This window comes from Artibeus jamaicensis, unplaced genomic scaffold, assembly GCF_021234435.1.
Source record: "Artibeus jamaicensis isolate MK-2021 breed Jamaican fruit bat unplaced genomic scaffold, CSHL_Jam_final contig_233, whole genome shotgun sequence".
NCBI classification, from domain to species: domain Eukaryota; kingdom Metazoa; phylum Chordata; class Mammalia; order Chiroptera; family Phyllostomidae; genus Artibeus; species Artibeus jamaicensis.
The window spans coordinates 46,669,230-46,696,103 of NW_026521486.1; the positions used below are offsets into that span (position 1 = coordinate 46,669,230).

General features: G+C 40.3%; 1 protein-coding gene across 5 annotated transcripts in view; it reads right to left on the minus strand.

Annotated features, from left to right (window-relative positions):
• Positions 1 to 15,169: 15,169 nt before the first annotated feature.
• SLC38A4 (solute carrier family 38 member 4) overlaps positions 15,170 to 26,874 on the minus strand; it is a 68,090-nt gene continuing 56,385 nt past the window's right edge. For all 5 annotated transcript variants that reach the window (XM_053661554.1, XM_037146014.2, XM_037146012.2 and 2 more), the window contains 3 exons: positions 20,104 to 20,248; positions 18,852 to 18,949; positions 15,170 to 17,387 (listed from right to left, as the gene is read on the minus strand). In XM_053661554.1, coding sequence (XP_053517529.1) covers positions 17,286 to 17,387; positions 18,852 to 18,949; positions 20,104 to 20,248 — 345 coding nt within the window. In that variant the 3' untranslated portion in view covers positions 15,170 to 17,285. The remainder of the gene's footprint in view (positions 17,388 to 18,851; positions 18,950 to 20,103; positions 20,249 to 26,874) is intronic.

Below are 26,874 nucleotides of genomic sequence, written 5' to 3' on the forward strand. Positions count from 1 at the left end.
AAAATCCTCAAAATGCACTGTTTCTGAATATTTGCATAAAGCACATGATGAGCCCTTTTAATCTGAACACACGTGGCTTTCTTCAGGATATGGAAATGTCCTCCTTTTTTTCTTTGACTTTACTTTTTCCTCCATGCTCTCTGTTCTCTCATCTTATTTGGGCAAATAATAGATTTCTGCTTATAGTTCCATGTTTATTAACTTTTCTCTCATAGTTATCTCCCCACCCTTTTCTATGTTCTTAGAAAAGGCCTCATCTGAATCTTCCCGGTTGCTAAGTGTGCTTCCAGTCCTTTCCATTCTTCTGCTCAATCCTTCTACTGAATTTTCACTTTTGCAACCCAATTTTTAACTTTCAGGAATTGTTTGCTGTTCTCATGCTTGAATTTCATACTATTTTCTTATTTAATAGATAGGATTTTCTTGAATTTTCAAGACATTTATTTAAATAATTTTTTAGGATTTATTTCATTTCTTCCATTAATTGCACTTCCCATGAAAATAATTCCTCTATTCATTCCATTCTTCTTTTCTCGAATATTGGGACCTGGCTCTACAGTAGGTGGGCCTGTGTGATGGGTGGGATTCTTCTGAAGGCCGAGAAGCCTCTCCTCTGCATATGGAGATCCATGTCCACAGTGAAACTGGAAGGGACCTGGGACATGACGCTGCTTCCATCTCCAGCCCCAGGGCTCGTGCTGGCACTCCCTGGAAGTAAACTCTGTTATTTGGGGAGGCATTCTCAGAATTCTGACTAGGGGAAAACGCTATCGGCAATTGCCTGGAAAGCAGATTCCCAGAATCTGTTGAATTTTGCCAGCATCCAAGGTTAGCCCTTCTGCTTTACGTCATACAGAAATTCCTCACGGACACGGACAGCGGTGTGGTGATGACTGTGGAGGGGGGGAGGAGTCAAGTGATTGACTAAATCACTTCCTGTACTGACATATCTGGTATCAGAAGACTTTGTTCAGGTCATTTAGCATAAAAGGTGATGGACAGAGATTTGACTGGGGGTGGTGAACACACAATACAGTGTGCAGATGGTGTGTTGTGCTTCTGTGCACCTGAAACCTGTATAATTATATTAACTGGTATCACCCCAATAAATTCAATAAAAAAGGAAAAGAAAGAAATTCATAATATTCTGGTCTGTAATGCCAGCTTTTTGGTTGTCTAGTGCTTCTAAGAACTTGATTTCTTTTTTCTATGACATTTAGATAAAAGCAATAAGTAGTTCATCCATTTGGAGCTTTAAAGCACATCAGTTCACCAGGTATTCTAATTCCAGAGAAGCTTTGTCCAGTTTGAACTGTGTGGGCTTTATAGTCAATAGAGGTAACCATAAAACAGCTCTTACTACATGCTTCCATGTATTGGTTTCTAATTGTGTGTCTAATTTTATAATTTAACATTTTTTTCTAATTAATTCATGTTAAAGGAAATCCTATCATATGTTACAGTGTAGATAAACCTTAAGGACATTATGCTAAGTGAAGTAAGCCAGTCACAAAAAGACAAATGCTGCATGTTCTACTTATGTGAAGTATCTAAAGTAATCAAACTCTTACCAGCAGAAGATAGGATGGCGGTTGCCAGGGGCTGCGTGGGGTGGGCCGTGGGAGGAGTTGTTCAACGTGAACAGAGTTTCAGTTTTGCAAGGTGATGAAGTTCTAGAGATCTGTCTCACAAGAAGGTACTTTGAGTTAATGCTGTGCACTTAAAAATGGTTTAGGTGGTACTTTTGATGTTATGTTTCTTCTACCACAATAAAAAAAATCAGAGCTTTACATCTTGGTTTGAGAGAAGCTTTGTATGTGAATACTTCAGGAAGAGGGAAACAATAGGCTTAAATTCAATGGTCACTAACATGAGCGGGGTCAGGTCCTGTTTGAACAGCAGGTTTTCAGAGGAGGAAGGACAACTGAGAACTTGAATTTCTGGGGCTCCCGCAGGGGCTGGGGACTGCATGACATGGTGCCAAAAGGTCAGACAAAAAGTTGATGGTGTCTCAATGGTGAGGGGCACACTTAGGGGCTCAGCTATACAAGTTTGATTGGCAGATCATGTTCCTGCAAAATTCTTTCAAGGAGTCAAAGAATGTTTGGAAAATGAATTTCCCCTGGAGTCTTGTATGTAGTTCATGAAGCCATGAGCTTCCTTTTCTGGTTATATTGTATATGTGAATGTGCTGTGAGGAGCTGGAAATATACAAAGTTGCTACTGATCACGATGAAATCAGCAACAGGACATTATTTTGACCTATTTCTCCTTTTCATTTCCCCAGTCACCTAACTTGCAAAAAACCACATTAAAAAAAAACAAGTTGGTATTGCTGGACAGCTTCATTCATGACAATAACATCGCACTAAGCAGTAAGGAGAAGTTATAAAAATACCAAAATCCCAAAAGAAACTAACTAATATATGAAAATTAGGAAGTATTAATGTTATCATTTGACGGAAGATTATTAAAAACCAGAACACTCAAATTTTTAAGCTGGGAGTTGAACTATCCTTATAAAACGTTAACAGTTTTAGAGACATTAGAACAAATTCTTCAAAAAGTAACATTTTATTTCAAAAGGAATAAAATATGATGTGATTGATGTGATTTTGAGGAGATTTTTCTGCTCTGGTAATGTTATTTTCTGCCCTTGCTGATGTGATTTTCTGCCCTGCATTTTCATTACTATGAATATTTGCTTTATAAATATATTCTCCCTTCTAAGCGCATCAGGTGACTCAGTCACTTCCTGCACTGAGATATCTGGTATCAGAAGACTTTGTTCAGGTCATTCAGCATTCGTGTTAGTACAATAGCCACAGGAAACTGATAATAATACACATTAATGTGGAAAAAGGAAACATTCTAACAGAAAAATGAGCAAAGAATACAAGCAAACAACTTTCCAGTGACGAAGCGTTTGTTATTAACATATTACTAGATATGTATTCAGAGTTATGCTAGTTAAAATAATGAAACTCTGTATTTCCTCGCATAGAGGCAATTATCAAATAATGAGACTGTCGAGGAGTCATCAGATTGTAGGGAAGTGAGTACTCTCATATACTGCTGGTGAGAGTACACATTTTCACAGTAACTTTGGAGGGTAATGTGGCAGTTTCCATTAAATTAAAGATGCGCAGACTGTATGGCACAGCTAGAAAAGCACTTGTATTTGTATGTAGGGAGATGTGAATTATGGTCTGCATTACTCACTGCAGCATTTTTGTAATGATGAAGACATTAGAAACAATAAATGACTATTACTTGAGTAGTTAAAGAAAATGTGATATAGTCAGACAATGGGTAAGACTTAGTTAAAGCAACGATGGGCTACTATAGTTAAAGCAATAAATGAAATATATGAATGAACAAACATAGATCTCAAAAATTATATTGAGAAAAACAAAGTTATAGAGTACCATATAAACTTACATTTAAACATGACACAAAACAATGCCATATTTTTATTTGTGATATAAAATTATAGAAAAAAGTCTGGAAGAATACCCAGAGAATATGCAAGAAGAAGCTTCCAGGTCTCTGATGTGCCCATACCTGGCACTGGGTCATTTCAACTACATTCGAAGTCCAAGAAAGTCTCAAGGCCAGCCCAGACTCGAGGGGGCTTCCCTCATGGTGGAGGCATGGGGAACATGTGGGTGGTGGTGGGATTATGGTCACCGTCTTTAGAGATGATCTACCTACTCTCCTTTCCCTGTTCTAAGCAGTGGACATCCTCCAGCTCTCGGCTCCTTTACTCTCCCATTTATCTCCATCAAAGTTAGCTTTTAAGAAGATTTTATAGGATTCTTTTACTTGAATTGTGAACTTGAAACAAGATAAGCCCTTTGAATGGAATATTTATGTTTTATATCTCTCTAAGATTGTGGCAAGAAATGATTTATCTCTTTTAAGGCAAGTTCATGCATTATCAGGAGGGGAGAGTGCTTTTCAGAGTTTTGCTTTCGAGTCACACCTCATGATTTTCTAAGTGCTTCACCCCATCCACCTTCTTAAAAGCTGGCTGGGGATAAAAGGGTAATATCATCCTGGAGGGACCAAGTTCTCCAGTCACAGATGCTGCCCAGAGTTTCTGGGCTTCCGAAAGGTGTCCATTGTTACCGGAAACAGAAGTGTCCTGTAACCACTTTCCCACCACTTTCTGGATACTGTTAGTTATTGACCATGTCAGATGTCAAATAGGAGAGGGACAACAAGAAGTCATCTAGTCGTCTATTCAAACATACATGTTGAGGTCAATGTAGCTGGACACCATGCAGGACACTGGGTTTACCAGAAGTGAACAAGACAGGCAGGGTCTACCTTCTCAGAGTTTATAGTCTCGTGGGATGTATAGACAAGGAAACAACAAGAGTAATGTGTGTTAAGTACAAATAAAAGGGAAATTATAAGGTGCTGTGGGAAGACCACAGAGGGATCTAAACGGTGGTGTGCTGGTAAGTGTTTAACAGCTGGCTCTACCAAAAAGACAAAGCAAATCAAATACCCCCCACTTGTCGTGCTTGTCAATTTCCACAGTCTAAAAACTCCAACCAATATCAAGCTATCAACATGATGTTACTGATGGAGTTATAAAGAGGTGGTCTGTATTGACTGGCAGACCTTGAAAGGCAGTACAAGGCAGCTACAGTGCTTCACTGGATCTAAACAAGATGGGGTAGGAGGAGGAGGGGGATGTCAGATGTCAGAAAGGCGTTCTGGAGGCAGACCCTTCGAAGATGAGAACTGAAGGGATGAAGAAGGATGAGCCAGATGAACAGGGCCACAGAGAAATGTTTCATATAGAGGGAACAGCAGGTGCCACGGCCTGAACTGTGAGAGAGGGCATGGCACACTTGGAGAATTACGGAAGATCAGCGTGAGACAAAGCCATGGTACTGAGTGGTGTGTGTGTGTATGGGTCAGGGGGAAGCACCACATGTGCAAGTGTGCGTTTGGGTGTGGTGTGGCAAGTATAGGTGTACATGGTACAGTAAGGTACGTGTGTGTGTGTCTTGCCTCTAGCTGACTAAACAAAATACCATTGACTGGGTGGCTGAAACAGTAGACATGTAATTATCACCATTTCTGGAAATTGAGAAGTCAAGGTGCCTGCAAATTTGGTATCCAGTAAGGGCCCTCTTCCTGGCTTGCAGAAGGTTGCCTGCCTTCTTGCTGGATCCTCACATGTAAGAGAAAGAGAAAGATCTCCTCTCTTTCTCCTCTTTTAAAAAAATTATATTTTATTGATTATGCTGTTACAGTTGTCCTGACTTTTCTTCTCTGCCCCCCTCCACCCAGTACCCACTACTCCCTCAGGCAATCCCCCCACCATTGTTTATGTCCCTGGGTCATGTGTGTAAGTTCTTTGGCCACTCCACTTCCTGTGCTATACTTTACGTCCCCATGACTATTTCGTAACCACCTATTTGTACTTCTTAATTCCCTCACCTCTTCACCTGTTCTCCCCCACAGCCCCCTCCCAACTATCAAAACACCCTCCGTATCCATGATTCTGTTTCTGTTCTTGTTTGCTTAGTTTGTTTTTTAGATTCAATTGTGGATAGATATGTATTTTTGCCATTCAATTGTTCATAGTTTTGATCTTCTTAAATAAGTCCCTTTAACATTTCATATAATAATGGTTTGGTGATGGTGAACTCCTTTAGTGTTTCTTGTCTAAACAAGATAAACACTTTATCTGCCCTTCAATTCTAAATGATAGCTTTGCTGGGTAGAGCAATCTGGGTTGTAGGTCCCTGCTTTTCATGACTTTGAATATTTCTTGCCAATCCTTTCTAGCCTGCAAAGTTTCTTTTGAGAAAGCAGCTGACAGTCTTAGGGGAGCTCTTTTGTAGGTAACTTTTTGTTCTTGCTGCTTTTAAGATTCTCTCTTTATCTTCTACCTTTGGTATTTTAATTCTGATGTGTCTTGGAGTGGGCTTCTTGCATCCATCTTGTGTGGGACTCTCTGTGCTCCCTGAACTTGCATGTCTATTTCCCTCACCAAATTAGGAAAGTTTTCTTTCATTATTTTTTCAAATAGATTTCCAATTTCTTGCTCTTTCTCTTCTTCTTCTGGCACCCCTGTGAGGCAAATGTTGGACTGCTTGAAGTTGTCCCAGAGGCTGCTTACACTATACTCATTTTTTTGGCTCCTTTCTTCTTATTCTGATTTGTTGTTTTTTGCTTCCTTATGTTCCAAATCATTGATTTGATCCATGGCTTCATCCACTCTACTGTTGTTTCCCTGTAAATTGTTCTTTATTTCAATTAGTGTATCCTTTGTTTCTGACTGGATCTTTTTTATGCTGCTGAGGTCTTCACCAAATTCCTTGAGCATCCTTATAAGCCAGTGTTTTGACCTCTGCATCTGATAGATTGCTTATCTCCATTTCATTTAGCTTTTTTTTTATCTGCTCTTTCATGGCATTGTTTCTTTGTCTCCTCATTTTGGCAGCCTCCCTGTGTTTGCTTCTATGTATTAGGTAGAGCTTCTTTGACTCCATGTCTTAGTAGTGTGGCCTAATGTAGTAGGCATCCTTGTAGGGTCCAGTGGCACAGCCTCCCCTATCACCCATGCTTAGGTACTTGAGGTGTGCCCTTCATGTGGGCTGGGTACACTCTCCTCTTGTAGTTGAGCCTTGGTTGCTGTTGGAAGATCAGTAAGAGGGATACACCCCAGCCAGTCAGCTGCAAAGAATGGCTATGACCACTGACTACCACTGTTTGTGCTCCATGGAGGATCAGCTGTTCAAGGGCAGGGTTGTGGTACTCTGTTGTGGTCTATAGCTGTCCACTGGGTGCACTGGCCCTGGGGTTTCCCAGGTGGTGCAGGCCAAGGTCAGTCCCCACCTGTGTTTTTCCCAGGGCCACCCTGCCTGAGCTATAGAGCAATCTGAGATGGCTGCTACTTGTGCTGGGCTTGGAGATTCCCAGGGGAAGCCAAGCAATGACTCTAAGCTGGCTGCTGTTAGTGCCTGGCCTGGGGCTCACTGAGGCCAGCTGTTGCTTGTTTAAGAGGATTTCTAAAGTTGTCTCTTTCTCCTCTTATTAGGGCATTAATCTCTTTATGATGTATGAGGTCATCCTCATGATCTCCTGTAGTGTAAGCCCTGACAATTATTTTATTTATTTCTATTTTGTAATACAAGTGGCTGACTTAAAACTAAGATTGCAGAGGCATCTATTTCAAAGAGGCAACCACTTCTAAGACAGCTCTCTCAACTAAACACACAGCCAGACACACAGGAGCCAGGCTGCCTCCCCACATCGAAGATCCTTTGTTTTAGAGATCTTGGTTGATCAGTAAGTGTTCACATGGAGTACTTTTTTCTCTCTTCTGACACTTTAAATTCTCACTCTTACATTTAAATTTTCCAGTAGAGGGTGACCTCACAAAACCTCACTCCCCCACCCTGGACCCCAATAAAAGCAGGACCCCTGGCCCCTGTTCTCTCTCTGTCTCTATCTCGCTCCCGCCTCCCTCCACCTCACTGTGTGGCCCCAGGTGTGCTTTGTAATTCCCAGGTCCTGTGAGTTATAAACCTTTATTGTCTTCAAAGTTTCCTGATGGTTGTTGCTGAAGGACATCTTGCAGTCCTAATTAGAAGCACAAAGGCTGGTCCGGCCACTACTTTGGTGTTGATAGGCTGAGACCAATACAAAACACGTCATCTTAACCTAATTACCTCCCAAAGGTTTTACCTCCAAATACCATCAAATTGAGAGTTAGCGTTTCAACATATGAATTTGGCAGTGATACAAACATTCAGTCCACAGCAGTCTGTGTGTGTTACTGATGAGAGAAACGCAGGACTAGGGTGTAAAGAGTTGTGTAAACCAGGAAGGTTCATCCTGGTTCTCGACTGTAACACAAGATTCTGTCCAAACTGGGCTGGTCTGTCTTTCAGGGAGATTTTAATAATATCACAAGAACCCAGCAATTTTCCAACCTTCACTTCATAAATTTTCCTCTAGCTGAAGGCTCCTTTGTAGACTCCGAGGGCCCTAGGGAAGATCCAGTTCAGTTCGTTTGTGTTTTCTGTGGGTAGGGCTATGCTCCAGGGAGGGGCTTTCCCAGATCGCCCGGCGGGGCCGCCTTCAGGCCTTCAAGTCTCAGTTCTCAAAGTTTAACTCAGCCGTCAGTAGAGCTGGGGTTGGAAGTAAAATAATTTAATTTAGTTAACTCTTATTCTAAATAAGTCGTCCAAGTCCTGAAGAAACCTCTGCTAAATAGTACTTCATTTCAAAACATTATTAAATAGGAAATTATTCATGTGGTAAGCATCCCTTATAGGTAAATAATTCTCAATGACATTGTCTGTCTTATCCTCTCACTTTCATGCACAGCACAGTGAGGACTGCTGTCGTCTTAGCCCGCTGTCCTCTTTCCAATAACCCGGCAGTGGGGGGGACCAAGTTTTGTACCTTTAGAAAAAGAGAGCAAAGCAAAATGGCAACTATTTTTGTCCCTCTTTAAATTGCTGAGTTAGCATAAGCTGGAAGAAATGCTGATTATACTTCTGGGAACAGAGGTTTGGGCTGCACACCAGCTTTAGATAACCTCTTATTCACCAAGTAACACTTGGTGAGTTTCCAAAATTTTAACTTAAAAAACTGATGATGATAGAAGAAATATGCCCATCACTTTATGGCGAACAGTCAAGTTTATATCTGAGATGATAATACCAGGAAGCAGGCTATAAAGTAATCAATGTCGAGTAACTTATTCACAAATAATCCTGGAGCATAAAACGCTCCGTGACCTTGTGCCGGGTGAAGCTGGGTTAGGCTCAGCAGAGAAGAATCGGGTTTCTGTTTTTCTCCCTGCGGGGCTGGTGGAAAAACCCCAGCTTAGTGACACTTCAACTTAATGTCAGTCTGAGAGCACAGATCGATGCCCAGAAGCCTATTGCTACAACTGCACTCGGCCCTGGCCAGGCTTGGAGCTTCAGAGACCAGGAGGCTAATGCAGTGTGGTGGAATCTCGCTGTTACTCCTCTGTTCCTGGGGCCTCTAGGTCCCTTCAGTAAAATGAATGTAGTATTTTCTTCCTGTGAGTCTACTACACTAATCAATTAAACTAAACTCAGATGAATGTGGAAAAAAATTAGATTGCAGTAAGTGCATGTTTTATTTGGTTACCTTCTATAACCCTCCTTTGGTCTGGCGTGGCCCCTCATTCCCACCTCTAAAATGCACGTGCACACACACACACACACACACACACACACTTCCATTCTAGACTCGGAGTGGCACATGGTGATGGTTACCATGCCATTTTGTACTGCTGTGCACAGAACCCTAGAAAACACGGGGCCCATATCCTTTTGACCACAGAAGGCTAAGGTCTTTTTTTGTTTACAAAAGGGTATTTTATTGCATATAAGATTGTTTTATTTTCAGATAAACCTCTGAAGATTTATAGAGGTTATATACCTCTAGAAGAAGAAAACTGCTGCTAATTGAAATGAGACACAATGCTTTCTTTTCTCTTTTTATTTGTGTCAGTCTTGCCAGTTTATCAATTTTATTAAGTTTTCCAAAGAACCAGCTATTTATTGATTTTTTCTGTTGTTTTCCCATTTTCTGTTTCATTGATATATGCTCTTATCTTTATTAGCTTTTTCTTCTGCTTGCTTTGGGTTTATTTTGTTCTTCTTTTTCAAGTTTCTTTTTTTAAAAAATTTACTTATTTATTTTCAAAGAGAGAGGAAGAGAGGGAGAAAGAGAGAGAGAGAAACATCAGTATGAGAGAGAAACATTAATCGGTTGCCTTTTGTATGCGCCCTGGCCTGGGACCAAAGCTGCAACCCAGGCATGTGCCCCAACTAGGAATCAAACCAGAGACCTTTTGCTCTGTGGGTTGATGCCCAGCCAATTGAGCCACAATGGTCGGGGCTTTTTTTTCTAGTTACTTAATATAGGAATTTATTATTGATCTGAGATCTTTCCTCTTGTCTAATGTAAGCATTTGGTACTATAAATTTACCTGTCAGCACTACATTAACCACACCCTACATATCGCGATATGTTTTCCCCCATATTTATCCATCCATGCAAAGGGTAGAAGCTTCTTCTTTCTCTCTGCTGCGTAGAATCCCATTGTATAAATGTACCAATATTTGTCCTTTTATCATTTACTTTCTGTTCAAAGATTTTTCTTTGGTCAATGTTTAAGGATAGGTCTGCAACAATTCTTTTAGCTTTTTTTTTTCTAGAAATGTTATTTTCCCCTTATTCCTACAGAAGAGTTTTTGCTGGATATACATTCTCAGCTGACAATTCTTTTCTCTTATCATCACTTGAAAAATGTGCCGCTTCTTTCTCATCTCCGCGTGTTTTGCTAAGAAATCCTCTGACATTCGAGTCAGTGTCCCCTACAGGCAATGCATTGTTCCTCTGAGGATGCTTTCAAGGGTTTTCCTTGTCTTGAGGTTTCAGATGTTTGATTATTACTTGGTATAGATTCCTTTGGATTCATTTTATTTATGAGTCACTAAGTTCTTTAAATATGTAGCTTGCTGGCTTTGACTAAATTTTGAAAGTTTTCAGCCATTATTTCTTCAAATTGCCTTCTAGTTCTAATCTTTTTTTATTTTCCTTCTGGAACTGTGAGTTTTTACTTGTCCCACAGGCCCACAGCCCTTTTGCTCCCCTTTCCCTTCCCCCTGCTCCTTCTCTCCCCCAGTCTCTCTCTCTCTCTCTCGTTCAAATTAAGTGAATTCTATTGATATTTACTCAAGTCCATGGATTCTACCCTTAAATTTTCAGCTGGATCTCTTCAAAAACTTTAGTTTTTTTGCCAGCATGGTCTATTTTTTTTATTTGTTTAAAGCATATTTGTAATTGATCATTGAAGCCTTTTTATAATGGCTGCTTTAAAGTCCTTCTCGGTTAATTTGAATATCTGATTTGTCTCAGTGTTGGCATCCATCGATTGTCTCTTCTCATTCCAGTTGTAATTTTCTTGGTTCTTGGTATGATGGGTAATTTTCCACTGTGCCAGACATACTATTTAAATCTTGTGTTGTAGCAAGCAGTCACTCTGTCTGGGCTCGGCACATAGGCCCTGGTCTACTTTGTGGCTGTAGAATGAAATCACAGTTTAAGAATCTGTTGTTTTACTTGGTCTGTTTGGTTTATATGGCTCTACTGGGGCTTCTGCTGATCCTTGCTGGTGCTAATTGTAGGACAATAAAATGTGTTCTTCTAAGCCCCCAAGTGTGTGGTAATTTGTTGTAGCAGAGAAAAGAATCCAATAGAGTCTGTGGGAGTTATAGGCACATACGAGTTTGAGAGAATGTGTGGGATAGGAGGGCAGTAAGAACAGTCACGTTTCTGTGCACGCTGCTCACTCTGCTGCTCCCCCTCTTTGCCTGATAACTCACCTGGGTCCTTCAGGATTCAGTTTGGGGGGCATCTGCTGCCAGAAATCTCTGACTACTCATCTCTCCCCAAAGCTGACTTGGGCACTTCCTTTAGATGCTCTGTTGAATCCTGGGTATATAATGTAGCATTTTTCATTTTACATTGTGACTGTTTGCATATACATGACCCATCCTCTAGACTGTGGAAGAACTACTCTGTTGTTATGCCTAAGGAAGTGCCTGGCAGATGGACTTCACTGAATAAATGTTTATCTATTAAATTATTCAGTCTGAGTGGCAAGGCAGAGTATTCCTCAGAAGTACTTGACATATCTACTCACTTTCAGGAGCAAGCTACAAAAATCATTACTGCAAGGTATTCTTTGTAGCTCTCTGATGATTCCTTATTTATGACTATTGCTAAGCATTTGCACTAGAGATATGGCTCCTATAAGGACCTTCTGATATTTCCAATGATCCCGAGCTAAATGGTCTTAGTAGTTGCACTACACAAAAAGTATCCCAACAAAAATGAAGAAACTGAGGCTCAATAAAATTTAATGGCTTGCTCATATCATGGATCTGAGACTCAAATCCTTGTCTCCTGGCTGTGCTACACTGTGTTTTGAATGAGTCATTCCTTCCCTTTCCAGCCGCCCCTCTGGCTAGGGTCTGCCCCAGCCCTTCATCCTCTGCTTTAGTCATTGGTGACTGTTCCCTAATTGTGAATGGCACTCACATCCAGTTCTGCCTTTAGACCCAGCTGAAAATGTAAAAATACTTGGGAATTGGCAGCATGCTTTATGTCTTCTTCCAGAAAATATAAATTGGCAGGAAGAAATTTCTCTTACTTAAAAGTTTTTTCTAACTATAAAAGGAATTTTGTAGAAAATTTAGAAAGTAACAGAAATGTATGAAGATGAAAACTAATATCACCATTATCTTGCCGTCTATAAGTACCTCCTTCCCCTCCAGTTTTATTGGAAAATAACTGACATACATCACTGGATACACTTGAAGTGAACGGCAAAATGATTTGATTGATATGTATTGTGAAATGATTACTGCAATAGGCTCAACTAACATCCATCGTCTCATAAATACACAATATAAAGAAAAGACTGACATCTAGTTTTAGTATTTTAGATCTATTTCCCTTTTTCCTGTTCCTGTTTTTCTATTCCATGCATTTTAATATGTGAAATGAGATAAGAAAACATTTATTCTCTTTTCACCGATATTATACCATAGTTTTTTATTTCATTAGTGATTATTCAAAAACATTTCATTCCAGCAAATGAAGATACTAGAATTTATTTAATCATTCCACAATTTTGGACATTTGCGGTATTTCCAAGTTGTAACCTATTATATGTTGAAAGAATGCATTAGTACATAAAGGTCAAATCACTTTTCTGACAATTTCCTAAGACCAGTGTCTCACAAAAGAAATTAGTGAATCACAGAACATGAACGTTGTATTTCATAGTTTCCTATTGCTAGCACTTAAAACAGCACTTACTCACTATCTCACAGATCTGTTGGTCCAACTGGCTCAGCAGCCAGCGCTCTGCTTAGGGCACTGGCTGTGCCCACTACTCATCTGCTTAGGTTTCTCAAACCGTAAGTGAGGGTGTGAGTACCCTGGGCTCCTGTTTGGAGGCTCAGGGGGAGAATCACTGTGGCTCATTTAACTTGTTGGCAAAATTCATTTCCCTCTCAGTTTCCATGTGGTCTCCGCCATTCTCAAGAAAGTAATGGTGAGTGGAGTCCCTCTCATGCTTTGAATCTTTCTAAGGTCAGCTGAAGAAATCAGGTGGTTTTCCCACTATTATAAGATTTGTACTTCAATTGTATTGGTGGCGTCCAATTTCCTATGTAAGGTAACATATTCTCAGGTTCTAGGGATTCTGATGTGAACATACTTGTGGGGTGGGGACATTGTGCCTGCTACAGACATTTTCAGGAACCTTTGTAAGTGTCACAGGAATACTGTCCCAATACGCAGAGCCAAGATTTCTGCCACCAGCGTGGAGTGGGAGCGCTCAGTGCCCACACCCACTTGGATGTCTTTGACTCACAGTGAGGTCAAGCTTTGAAAATACTCATTAACCAATCACTTTTCTTCTGATATCATGTCCATCACCCATTCTGCTATTGGATTCTCAGTATTTCCCTTACTGATTTTTATTACCTTTTCATACTTTAAAGATATATTGCTCTTCTTTTGCAGTAGGTAGCTTTTAAAGATTACATATTCTTTAAGGTTCGGGATGCTTCACTGCTGGTGCGTAGTGAGGGGCATTCATCACTGCTTCAGGGTCCCCTCCACTGTGTCTGCTTTCCAAGGAGCCACCCAGGAGTTCTTCCCAGAATGTCCACAGGTTGTTTTGACTCTCACCTGAAGTTTTTCATTTTGATGTGTGATGTGAAGACTCTAAACATTTCTTTTTTCAATCAGTTTCTTAAATACTGCCCATGAAATAATTAATGCAAAACTTTTACTGGGAAAAGATAGTCACAAGTATGTCTGCTGCTGAAGCAAAGGCTGTGCGTCCTGCTTCTGCACATGAAGCAAAAGGCAGAGTCAAGGGAGGACGGCAGAACTTCCAGTGTGGTAAATAAGAACCAGACGAAGTCATTTCTCCTGTTCCTCTTGTATATGTTTGTCACAAGGGCTGTGAAAACTAACAAAGTGCATCACCAGTAGCTGATATGGGTTTTTGAGATCCTGGGCCTGTCTGTGTAGCACTGGGTCTCAACCAAGATTCAAAGTGATTTAGAAGAAGTTATTTTAAATCAAGTATCTATGTAAAACAAGAGCTAGATTAGCGTACATTAATAAGCTAACTACAAGGACCCCTTTCCCCCAAAAAGAAGACAAAGACTCTTACCTACAAATTTGAAAATCTAAGCACTAATGATGACAATACCATTCCAATTAATCTTATTCTAGGAAGATGGGAATGGCAGCATTTCAAGCCATAAAGACCTGGCCCCAGACAGATGTGATTGAAACACCCTTAGGAAAATGAATAGGTGTGCCATAGCCTGAGAAAATAGATTTGCAGTCTGACAAAGGACATATATCCAGGATATATAAAGAATTCTGACAAATCCACAGTAAAAAGACAACCTAACTTTAAAAATAAGCAAAATATTCAAACATACTTTAAAAAAGGAGACACGAGTGGGCATGAAACACAAGGGTGTTGCCAACACTAGTTATCAGGGACTAAAAATGAAAATCACAATGAGATACCATTTCACACTCACTTGATACAAGGCCACGTGAGGAGCAGCTGAAAGTGGTGGAATCTCTCTGGAGCACTATGTGGAGTCTCAGGAAGTTAAGCACACACTTACCGTGTGACCCGTCGCTCCCACTAATTGTCCATTTCCATCCAATCCTCAGCCCTCGCATGTTGCTTTCCTTTCTTCCACATCTTCCCCATTTTTATTTTACTATTCTCATGATTCTTTTAGTGAAAAGAATCTCTCTTTCCACCTCAAATAAATTCTCTCTCATTAATCATAAAGACTCATTTCTTCCACATTTATTCTAGGAGGTGTATTTGTGATGACATAAAGGTGATCAAAGATTAGCTGTGTATTTTGCCTAAATAAGAGGGCAACTGTTTTTGACAGCTATAGATGTTAGTTATATGTCAAGAGTAACAGTGAAAATAGAACCTACACCAACTTAAGAAAGATAATATGTCGATTTAAAGTGTTTTCTTATACAAATAATTCATATTCTTCAACAATAGAAAGAAAATCACATCACCGTCATTTGAAAAGTTCATTTATTATATACTAATATACACTTTCTGTAATAAAAAAGCCTCCCAATACGCTGAACCATCTTACAAATGAAATAAGAAAATAAAAATTTCATCTGCTTATAAATGGGGTTAAATTAACTAGTGCAAGATAGATGCGTACGCCTGCCCTGCAGTCTGTGTGAACTCGTCCTGAAGGGGCCACGAGAAAGCGGCCGTGCTCCGCCGGCCGGCACTGCGCTGCTTCTCTCGGATGCCTACGTAACCACACATGGGGGTGTTTTCAAGTTAGTCATTGGAAGTGTGGAGCATTCAAAATATATACAGATGTTACAGTTTTCCATTTGGGGGGATTAATCTTTGATATTTACATTTAAATATATTCAGATCAAACATTTTTTAACACTCAGGAAGTACCTTTTCCACTTGCTATCTCTTTAGATGAAGGAAAATGTACCTTAAAATGCTATTTGGCAATTTTTTCCAATAATAGTAACTTAAAAGTTATGATAGTTTCTAGTAATGCTCAATTTTTATAAAAAGTGCACCATTTTATATATTGCGCCCCTAGAAAATAATATATAAAACAAACACACACTTTCTTAAAGCACATTGCAGAAAAACAATTGAAATGCGATTTAATATTATCATACTTATAAGATACTTATATTTCATACCTGACTTTACTAACATATAAAATATATAACAAATGTTCTTGCTCCTAATTTGAATAAAAAAGTAGCAAACTCAATTTCCTGTATATTGTAGAATTGAGCAAGAATGACAGTCTGCTTCTCTTTGTAGTGTTAGCACTTTTACTTTTATGGAGAACCACTAAACATTATATTAAATGGCAAATGGATGTCAGCAAATGCCTGTGTAAGATACTATGAACTAAATGCTATTTTAGATATGCTAAATTAAATGAACATTAGTATTAGTAATTACTTGCAAGTAAGAACTTACTTTCTTGTAAATCATCATGATGCTATTGTAAACATTGAAGAGCATTACTGAACTATATACAACTTGGGTTCTAAATTTAAAATATCCTCAATAGACAGATACATACAAATGGATGTTTGAGTCCATCAACTTAATTCCCTGCCCCCACCTCAAATAATATAAATGTTTTGACTATAATGAGAGAAAAACTACACATGTAAAAAATAAAAATCAAATGTACCATACACTAAAATTCTGAAAACTACAGAATAAGATTATATACATAAACACATAGCAATCACAGTTTCCTGCACTGAATGTTTATCAAATAAAAATGTATCAATACTGGGTAGTACACCTCCACATGAAATTGTGGTCTTCTAAAAATTCTAAATGAGAATGGAAGACGAGAGGGAGAAGCATTGTTCAATGATAAAAGAGGAACAAGAGGACGGAGAATAACATTAAAAAGCCAATGCCTCCAGAACAGACAGTTTAGTTATAAGCATTATTTTTGTTGTTGCTCTATAATTTAAATAAACCCCCTCTCTTAACATCTACAGAAATAGCTAAATGAAGAAGTCACTAATCCAATGTTACAAACAGAATTGGCGAAATATTCTTTTACTGTTGATGATAAGATATTCCAGCCTGGTGTTTGATCATTCATGTGCCTTACTGGGACAGTTCACAAGACATGCCTTTTGCCTTCCATTGTTAAATAGACCCAGAGTATTTGGTGCAAGACTAGGGGAAGGTATTAACTGGTGATAGCTTTTCCACCAGGGCATTTTGTTTGATGTTCTGAGAATGCAAGTATTTGGTACTTTGGGAAGGAGGAGAGGAAGAGGGAGGGAATTATCCAATAACCATGATACTCACTACCCGTATTCTTCTGCTTATACAGCAACAAAAATACATCATCTTATTCACCTCTTGCAAAACTGGGGTAGAAATGCACACCACAAATTTTAAACACATACACAGTCATTCTTGACAAAAATGATAATTTCCTCGTCTGAAGGTGCCTGGTAATATTGCTAGTAAACGTCTTTGGAATATTCTTGTTATTTCCTATGAATAATATCCCACTACTTGGGGCAAAATCATTCACATGTCTTTTGGAGCATAATTTGCAATCACTTCCAGTAGAAAAAGAAGGTATTTTTTCTTTGGGTTAGTGATGTTTGGAAGTTGGGGGGTTGTAAATCCAGTCGATTACAATGAGCGCCATGCTTCCGCTCATGAAGACGATGCCAACCACGAGGAAAATCAGAGCCTGAAAGGCAAAGAGAACTGTTAGGGGCACAGAAACAGCACACTGTTCACCAAACAGCACTCCGTTTTGCACAGTCAGTGGTGTTATTCTTACAGCTCAGACATCCATGCCTAGCAAGCAGTTCAGTCAATTTAGAACCCTAGTTGGGGAAAGAGGGTGAATACACTGGGCAGATTGAACTCAAGTGTTCAAAATACAGTAATGGTTCATTGATGTGGTACAGAAAAAAGATGGGATACCCCGTGACACCCTTTCCCTGTTACATTAAAAATCAAGTAACAGAAAACAATTTAGTGACCCAGGGAGTGCTCACAATGTTGTAGGTGAAAACGGGCAGGTCATAAACAAGTAGCATGTATGATATAATCAAAATTTATAAAGAAAACCAATAAAAATAAAATCCTAATACATGTTGCATATTCCTTGGGGGGAAAACAAAGTGTGTGTGTGTGTGTGTGTGTGTGTGTGTGTGTGTAATACAATGTTTAAGAATTTTAACAGTAAAAACAGCCTGATATAGTACCACACAGATCAACCTTCTAATTCTATATATGAAGGAAGCAGCCACTGATTTTTTTTTTCAGTAGAAAGAATCCAGGGTATAATTTTACTGTCTTTTACATGTGATGAAACTGAAAATGGGTATCTCAGACAGAACAAGTAACTTGCCAAGGTCACATTGTTATAAAAGTCCAAGAAGGACGGACGACATAGAGTAGAAATCCAGGGGTGAGATGAAGGGGGGACCTTTCGATGCCAGACTCTCCGCAGTGCCTAAACAGTCGGGGAGGTGGGTGACTCCCAGGCAAAATCCGGGGTAATTTGGTCAAAGGTATTCTTTCCAAGCCTTAATATAAAACTTCATTAAGCAGCCACTGATAATATTCAATTACTGGAAAAACAATGATTTCTAGTATATTTTCTATAGTTTTATTATGGAGAAGAAATACCTACTCTCTAGCTTAATGAAACTACATTTTATATATAAAGAGGTTGACTGGAAAACACATGCTTCCATTCTGGACCTCAGTCCACACCAGAGGACGACAGGTAACTGTGGAGGAGAAACAAAAGCAGTGTCTTTACTTTTGGCCTTACAGACATATGGATATGGCCAAAGTGTTTATTTAAATTATTTTATAGCACTGTTAGGGAGGCTAATTCCTTCCTGCGCAATTCACTGTAGATAGTGTGGCAATAGCTGAGTGGTGGAAACTGGTATGTGTGCTGCCGGTGGGAAAACTCCGTCAGCCTTTGACAGGTGGGGAGAACTTAACACAAGATATTTGACATTTGAACAGAAGAAATCCAGGAATCTTCTGGGTACCCCTCTTTCTCTCCAGCTCATCTATAATTTTTCATTCTTGTTCTTTGATTCAGTTTTTTGAACCATGTATATTTTCTGGTTTATTCCAAGTTGTTAAACAATGACTTCTAATGGGGGAAATTGCAAGCCTTACTTACCCCAACCTTTTGGGGTGACCGAAGAGGTTCTTTCTTGACTAGTTTAAGATAAAAAGCTGCTGGGAGAATGAAAATCAGCATAGTGGCCGAAGAAGCGCCTGGGAAGAGAAACACAGGGCAGGTCAAGCGGCTTACGGAGAAGGCCTGGTGCAGCTCGGCAGAGACCAAGGGCATGCACTTTGAACACACCACGTCCAAAGCTACCCGCATCTTAGCACTGAGAGCACCATAGGTTCTCTTGCCTGCTTATTCAAAGGAGATAGAGAGGTTCATAAAGAAGATTAAAATGTACCTAACATCATAGCTGCATACTATGTATGCATAAGCTATAGTCATTAATAAAACAGCTGGTTGTCACACATGAACAGGAATCTAGTAATGCTGTAAACACCTATGAAGGAGGCAGAACTCATCACACACCCTTCCTATCTCCTAACTTTTCAATGGGCTTACACCCAATGTTTAGAAGTTTCATATGGTACTGGATATTTCAAGTTGGAATAATCCTTCACATCAACAGAATAAAGAAATTAACTATGTCAACAGGCCACACAGTAAAGGGAAATACATGTTTTATAAAATGTCAATCTTTTCCTCCTCCGGAGATATCCTTACTGCTCAACTAATTCTCACAGACCCAAGAGAGCATCCCATAGGTACAATCTACCTTCCTCACTTTCTGATGCAGAGTTAGGACCTAAATGCAAATCCTGGGTCTCAGGTATGTGACTTGCCTTCCATGGGGCTCAGTTTCCTCGTCTGTTAGAAAAGGACTAGATGACCAATAAGGTAGCTTTCGGCACTAACATTTTCCCATCCTGAGAATAACTTCCAGTGTCACCTGGGAGGGAGGGAAGGTGACAGCTAGAGTCCCACTGGACTCCCAGGAATCCTGTGAGCCTGAGACAGGCGGGGATCCTTGATCTCCCAGCAGAGGCTCCCTGTCTGCTATTTAAGGAGCTTGGGTCAACTAAATAAATAGGTGAAGGGATTAAGAAGCGCAAACTGGTAGTTATAAAAAAGCCATGGGGATGTAAAACACAGCATAGGAATACAGTCAGTAATATTGTAATAACTGGGTATGGTGCTGGGTGGGAACTGGAAATACTGGGAAACCACTGTGTAAAGTATGAGATTGTCCAACCACTATGCCGTGCACCTGAAACCAATGCAAAAATAATATTGAATGTAACCTGTAATTCAAAAATAAAACTTAAAAACTATAGAAAAACAAAGCCTCTCTGAAACTTACCTATGAATCCAAAGATGTATTTTATAGTTGGCACAAGGATGACCAAAACATTATTAAGCGCAAGCAGCATGGCTGCAATCAGGAAATGTCTTATCCAGCTGAAGGGTCTTCTGGGAAATAACAATGTGCTCACTGAGGTACGAATCTGCAACAAGGAAGTTCAAAGGCAAGGTCACAGCTTTGTTTTCAACTTAATTATTTCGAATATTCTCATTGCTCTGGAGCATTTTCTTCTTTTTAGATTGAATTTATTGGGGTGACATTGGTTCACAAAGCCATACGGGTTTCAAGTGCACAACTCGACAAAACATCTTCTGCACACAGCATAGCGTGCCCATCGCCCCAGTCGAAGTCTCTTTCTGCCCTCGTTCTGCACCCCCTTGGTCCACCTCCGCCCTGCCCCCCGTTCCCTCTGGCTATTACCACACTGTTGTCTGTGTTTTGTGTTGTGTGTGTGTTTTTTGGTTAATTCTCTCACCTTTATTCATCTGGTCCCCTACCCACCTCTGACCACTGTCAGTCTGTTCCATGAGTCCACACCTCTGTTCCTACTCTTGTTTGTCAGATTATTTTGTTCATTAGCTTTCACTCAGGAGTGAGATTATACGGTGTTTGTCTGTCTCCGACTGGCTCGTTTCACTCAGCATAATAATCTGTTCAGCATCTTCTTTGTTTCTCCCAGAATAGATCTTGATGCTGATTTTTTTTAGAACTTTTTTATTGTGGTAAAATATACATACAATTCACCATCTTAAACATTTTTAAGTGTATAGTTCAGAGGTATTAAGTAAATTCATATTGTTGTGCAACTTTGATGCTGATTTTTTATGTTATTTTTCCTTGATATATTTATCTTGTGCTCAGTTCCTCAGCTTTCAGAATTTTTTCTTAAAACTAATCTCAGTCAGAAATAGGTAAAATATCATATAAGAGGTATAATTCAGAGATATAGTAAAACCCTTATTGATTTCTAATTATGTCTCATCAGACCGGATCACATGTTAAGGGGTGAGCACTGAACTGATTTCCTTGGAATTGCAAATGAAATTTTCACAAATCTGAAATTTGTGAAATTTTAATTTTGGATTGTACTTTTTTCCATGTGACATTTTAAAATATAATACTCTTTGTGTTTACTCCTTTCTCTCTCTCCTCTTTTATCACCCCACCCCCAATTATAAATTATAAATGCACAAAAGCAAGGAATTAATAACATTAACATTCCTTCAAGTTTCTAGTTTAGAGTCTTGTGCACAGCAGGCACTCAATAAATGTTGAACTAAATTAAGCAGAATGAATCTTCCCCCTCCCTTCAGAATCCTTGACAGATTTCAGCCCTATTTTAACAACCGAAATAAGTGGGTGAGAGGTCGAGAGAGTCTCCTTTCCCAGCAGCAGCCGCTCAAATTACTCTGATGTAACTGGATAAAAAGGTCCCTGTGGGCGGAGGGCAGGAGGGCCAGTCCTGTATGAGCAGCTTAACAAAGTTGAATACAGTCTTATCTTTGGGATTGTTTAGAAGACACTTCTGACTTAGTGCAATTAGTCTATGGGCTTTTCAGTAAGTGAGCACTTCACCTAAGCTGGGACTTCACACTTTTAGAAGTGCCGGGATTCACTTTCACTTTAAAATTTTATTTCTGAAGTCTCTTGAGGCATGGAGATGGGAATTTACTTAAAGGAGAGAACATGTACAATGTAGTATTTTGAAACGCGTGTATGAATGACAAAAACTTCTAACTGAATTGCTTGCAGTTTCCAATGTGACATTCCGTTCATTCCACTCCACCAAAAATTAAAGCCATCTGTTCGGATTTAAAAGGCAATTTCATTTCCAGAATGGCAAACCAGAGAGTCTCTGGAAATGGTTTAAGGGAGACTTTGTAACAGATTTTAAAAATTGGATTAGCAAAAATCATGAAAGCCATTGTGAAAAGGACTGAGGAAGGCAAATGCCTTGATTTGTTTTTCCAGCAGACTCTAAATTCTACATTATGTCCTACAGTTGGTTCTTACTTAATAATATCCCACTGGTCTAATTAGTAGGGTTAAAATAAGCTTTCTATGGTGCATATATGGTGTTTAAGTGTTTATTTGTCTGAAAGTGCTAAGTTTCTAGAATGAACAACTAGAATATAGGTTATTTTCAGGCAGAGGTCACATCTATGTTTTTTTAGTCATTTGTCAAAATAATGCCTTTAACTCAGTAAGCTGAATTAGAGGCAATCCTACATGTAGAATATAGGATTCTGCATTAGGATTGTACACAGAGGTTTCTAACGGTCAGATGGCTCCCAGAAACATGAAGGTTTAGGCCAGTGAGGTAGGGGACATAAAGTTTATAGGAATAGTGGTCAGAGTAAATGGCGGGTGCTTGCTCCTCCTAGTGAATAAGGAATAACAAAACCTTGAACAGGACTTCTGGCCGAGATGGAGGCATAGGTGGAAACACTGTCTCTCCTTGCACAACCAAAATTAAGGACCACAAAGATATAGAAACAAAAACAAAACCAGAACACACAGTTGAACTGTACGAAAGTCTGACAACCATTCCACCAGACTGGTAAGAGTGGTGGAGCCGGCAGCCAGCGGAGAGGGATCGAGGCAGGAAAAGGTGGTGGCTGCCAGACCCTGGAGCGCAAGGCAGTTGGCTGACCATGGTCACACATTTGCGCGCAGATAAACCAGGAAAAAGTGGGCAGTGGGACAGATCCTGCAACCCAGGGACCCAGCCACAGGAAATAAAGCCTAAAAGCACCAATTGAAAAGGTGTCGAGAGAGACTCCCAGCCTCACAGGAGAGTTTGTTGGAGAGACCCACAGGGTCCTAGGACATATACAAGCCCACCCACCCGGGAACCAGCACCAAAAGGGCCCAATTTGCTTGTGAGAAGCCGCAGAGGAGATTGAAATCTGAGAGAGAGAGAGCAGAACAAGCGCCATTGCTCCCTCTCTAACCCTGCCCCACATACAGCCTCACAACCCAGCAACTGGGTTGCCCCACCCTGGTGAACACCTAAGGCTCCGCCCCTCATACATAACAGGCATGACCAGGCCAAAAAATTATGGCTCAAATGGAAGAACAAATCGAAGCCCCAGAGCCAATACTTTTAAGTGACCAAGAGATAGCCAACCTATCAGATGCACAGTTCAAAACACTGGTGATCAGGATGCTCACAGAACTGTTTGATTTTGGTTGCAAATTAGGTGAAAAAATGAAGGCTACATTAAGTGAATTGAAGGGAAATGCACAGGGAACCAATAGTGATGGAAAGAAAACTGGGGCTCAGATCAATGGAGTAGACCAGAAGGAATAAAGAAACAACCAAATAGAAAAGAATAAATGAACAAAAATTAAAAAAAAAACAAAAAACGAGGAGAGGCTTAGAAACCTCCAGGACATCTTTAAATGTTCCAACATCCGAATTATAGGGATACCAGAAGGGGAAGAGGAAAAGCAACAAGTGGGAAACTTATTTGAACAAATAATAAAGGAGAACTTCCCCAATCTGGCAAAGGAAATAGACTTCCAGGAAGTCTGAGAAGCTCAGAGAGTCCCAAAGAAGGTGGACACAAGGAGGAACACACCAAGGCACATCATAATTACATTAGCCAAGATGAAAATGAAGGAGAGAATTCTAGAAGCAGCAAGAGCTAAGGGGACAGTCACCTACAAAGGACTGCCCATCAGACTGTCAGCTGATTTCTCAAAAGAGACCTTACAGGCAAGAAGGGGCTGGAAAGAAGTATTCCAAGTCATGAAATCCAAAGACCTACATCCAAGATTGCTCTATCTAGCAAAGCTTTCATTTAGAATGGAAGAACAGATAAAGTGCTTCTCAGATAAGATCAAATTGAAGGAGTTCATCATCACCAAGCCCTTATTGTATGAAATGTTAAAAGGATTTATCTAAGAAAAAGGAGTTAAAAAATATGAACAGTGAAAGGATAGCAAACTCACAGTTATTAACAACCACACCTAAAAAAAAAGCAAACTAAGCAGACAGCTAAATCAGGAGCAGAGTCATAGAAATGGAGATCACATGGAGGGTTAGCAACAGGGGAGTGAGAGGAGGAGAAGGGTGGAGAAGGTACAGAGAATAAGTAGCACAGATGGTGGGGAAAAATAGATAGGGGAAGGCAAGAGTAGTATGGGAAATATAGAGGCTAAAGAACTTACGATACATGGATGTGAACTAAAGGTGGGGAATGTGGGTGGGAGGGGGTGTGCAAGGTGGAGGGGAATGAAGGGGTGGAAATGGGACCACTGTCATTGCACAATCAATAAAATGTATTTAAAAAAAAAACAACCTTGAACAGAACTGAGGGTACAGAGAGCTGCCAGTGCCTTCCTGAAGACGGCAACCAGGCAAACAGGGAGACAGCAGGCTGCTGGTGATGGTAGAGGTAGAGGTGGAAAAAATAGAAGGAAACTTGCAGGTCATTCCATGTTAAAACGCAACCTTGAGAAGTGAACCTGGGATCAAAAGCTCCTCAGCAATGCTGTTTACCTATGTCAGGATAGAGGCCACTTTGGCCAATTACCCACAAAGCACTGCCTGCTATTCCACTTATCTAAGTGCCCTTTCCTCCACAGACACAAACTGATAAGAACCTGGGAATATAGGTCAGACGCTGTGAGGTGTGGGGAGAGTCCCCAGTAACAGCCATGGCGTTTGACTCAGAATGATTCCAGAAAAGTTCTATGCAGCTCTAGAGAAAGTGTTCTGAACAAGAGCCTCTTGGGAGGTGCTACGTTGGAATGGGGGGACCTAATGTCAAGGTCAGAAATGACATGGGAGTGTACAAAGGGGGAGCCTTAGGTCTGAATTCTACCAGAAGGGAATAAATCACAGTATTACTTTGTAGGATTGCCTGGGACAATACCTGTGGATCACGATTCGATTCCAGCTTTCGTAGCAACGTCTGCCATGTTTCTATGCCTACACCTATGGACACTTCAGAACAGGAGATCTGAAGGCAACGTGCCTAAAAGAATAACTGTACTATGGTCAAGTAAAATAAAAATAGCCAGAGAACCTGAGACAGGATCTCTTTTTTGTAAGCAGTGGCAGGTGGAACTTGAGCTTCTGTTCTTAATAAACCTGTTAGGATTACCTGTTTTTCTGTTTTTCGTGGTGCTGTGTGAATTCTACTACCTACAGGGAAGCGTAGGTAACGTGACATTATTAGTCTGAGGGGAGGAGGGGTGATTCTAACAGGAGATGCTGCTGTTGTATCATCTCCCTTCCCCGACTCAGGAAGAGAAGAGAAATGCTGGATGGCTGGGGAAAAGCAGAGTCTTAATTCACTTAATTTATTCATACATTCAACCAACATTTCAAGCTGTCACTATGGGCCTTTTACTAAGAAGAAAAAAGCCAACCTGATGAGAGGAAAAGGATATGATAAATGAATTAATCAAAAGAAAAACCGTCCAACCAACCCACAGAAACAAAACCCTTTTATCTTCCTGGGCTTCTGAGAAAGAGATCCCAGTTATATGTTGAAAAGAGGATAATACCAACCCCTCCCTAAAATTGACATATTTTAATCCAGATTAGGTTTTATTTGCTTGTTTGTTTTATTATTAGTATGGGGGTATCGAGATAAAGTAAATAAACTTCTCACAGGTCAAGAGTCTCTTGATACAAAGGAACCTGTCAGGAGAACCATGCTGTGACTCAGCACTTGACACCTAGAAAATCTTGGCTCTAAGACTGTAAGAAACAAACAAAAACACCAGTAACAACTTTTCTGCCCCTTTGGGGGAAAAGTGTCTGAATGTAGCCCTGTGGCACTGACTGGGACAAGGAGGCTGGATTCGCTTCCTTGTCATCCATCCGTCACGTCCACAGAGGCTCTGTTCATTCAGCCCAGACCCTCAGCCAAGCTGGGACTGGTGACGAATGTCAGCAAGGAGAACGGTCTATGCAGTTGCCGGAAAGGGGAGTTGGTACATCTCCAGAAAAGGCAGGATTCACTTGGAGACCATTTTCCTTAGCCATCTTTGCTAAGACTACCCTACGCCAGTCTTCGTGTACTTCCCTAACTTCCAGGGACTTACCGCCCAGGGAAATGTGGACAAGTAAACAGAGCATCTCAGTGTGACACTGTGAGAGCAAAACAGAGTTACATGCACAATGTTTCATAAAAAGCTAAGGCTGGGTAATGAAGGATAGCAGTTAATCATTTTTCTGAACTTTGTAATGGTCTGTTTTGGTTCTAATGGATGTCGAATGGGGGTATTTCCAACCTATGGTCAGATCTGAGCCAGTGCCTTACCTATGACACAGGGAAGAATGCCTACGGGAATGTCAGCGTAGTTCGTGTAGAGGTGAAAAGGTCGTCAGTAAGCGAAAGGCTGAGTTGTACTTTCCATTGTCATGATCCAGCCCTCGGTGTCACGCCTGGAGCACCGCAGTAGTTCAACTGCTGCTGACTAGCAGTGTGAGCACAGCCAAGCCTGTTATCTCCCGAGACCACGACTTGAAAGCACTACAGTTGGCATTTGTGAATAAAGCCATACAGAAGCACATACCAGCCTTCTCTGATACAATGCTTTGGTTGCACAGTGATGTATCTACCGTGCCCCCAAATTTAGTTAGTACTATCTTTACACACAGAAAGGAGAGCTCTGATATTCTTTTCCCAGTGACGTCGTTTGCTTAGAAATGTGCCCCTGTAATACACTTTCTGTCCACAGCTGTCTTCTGCCCTGTACCCACCAAGGAGTGGACTGTGGGCTAAAGCTATGTGCATGTCATTTAAA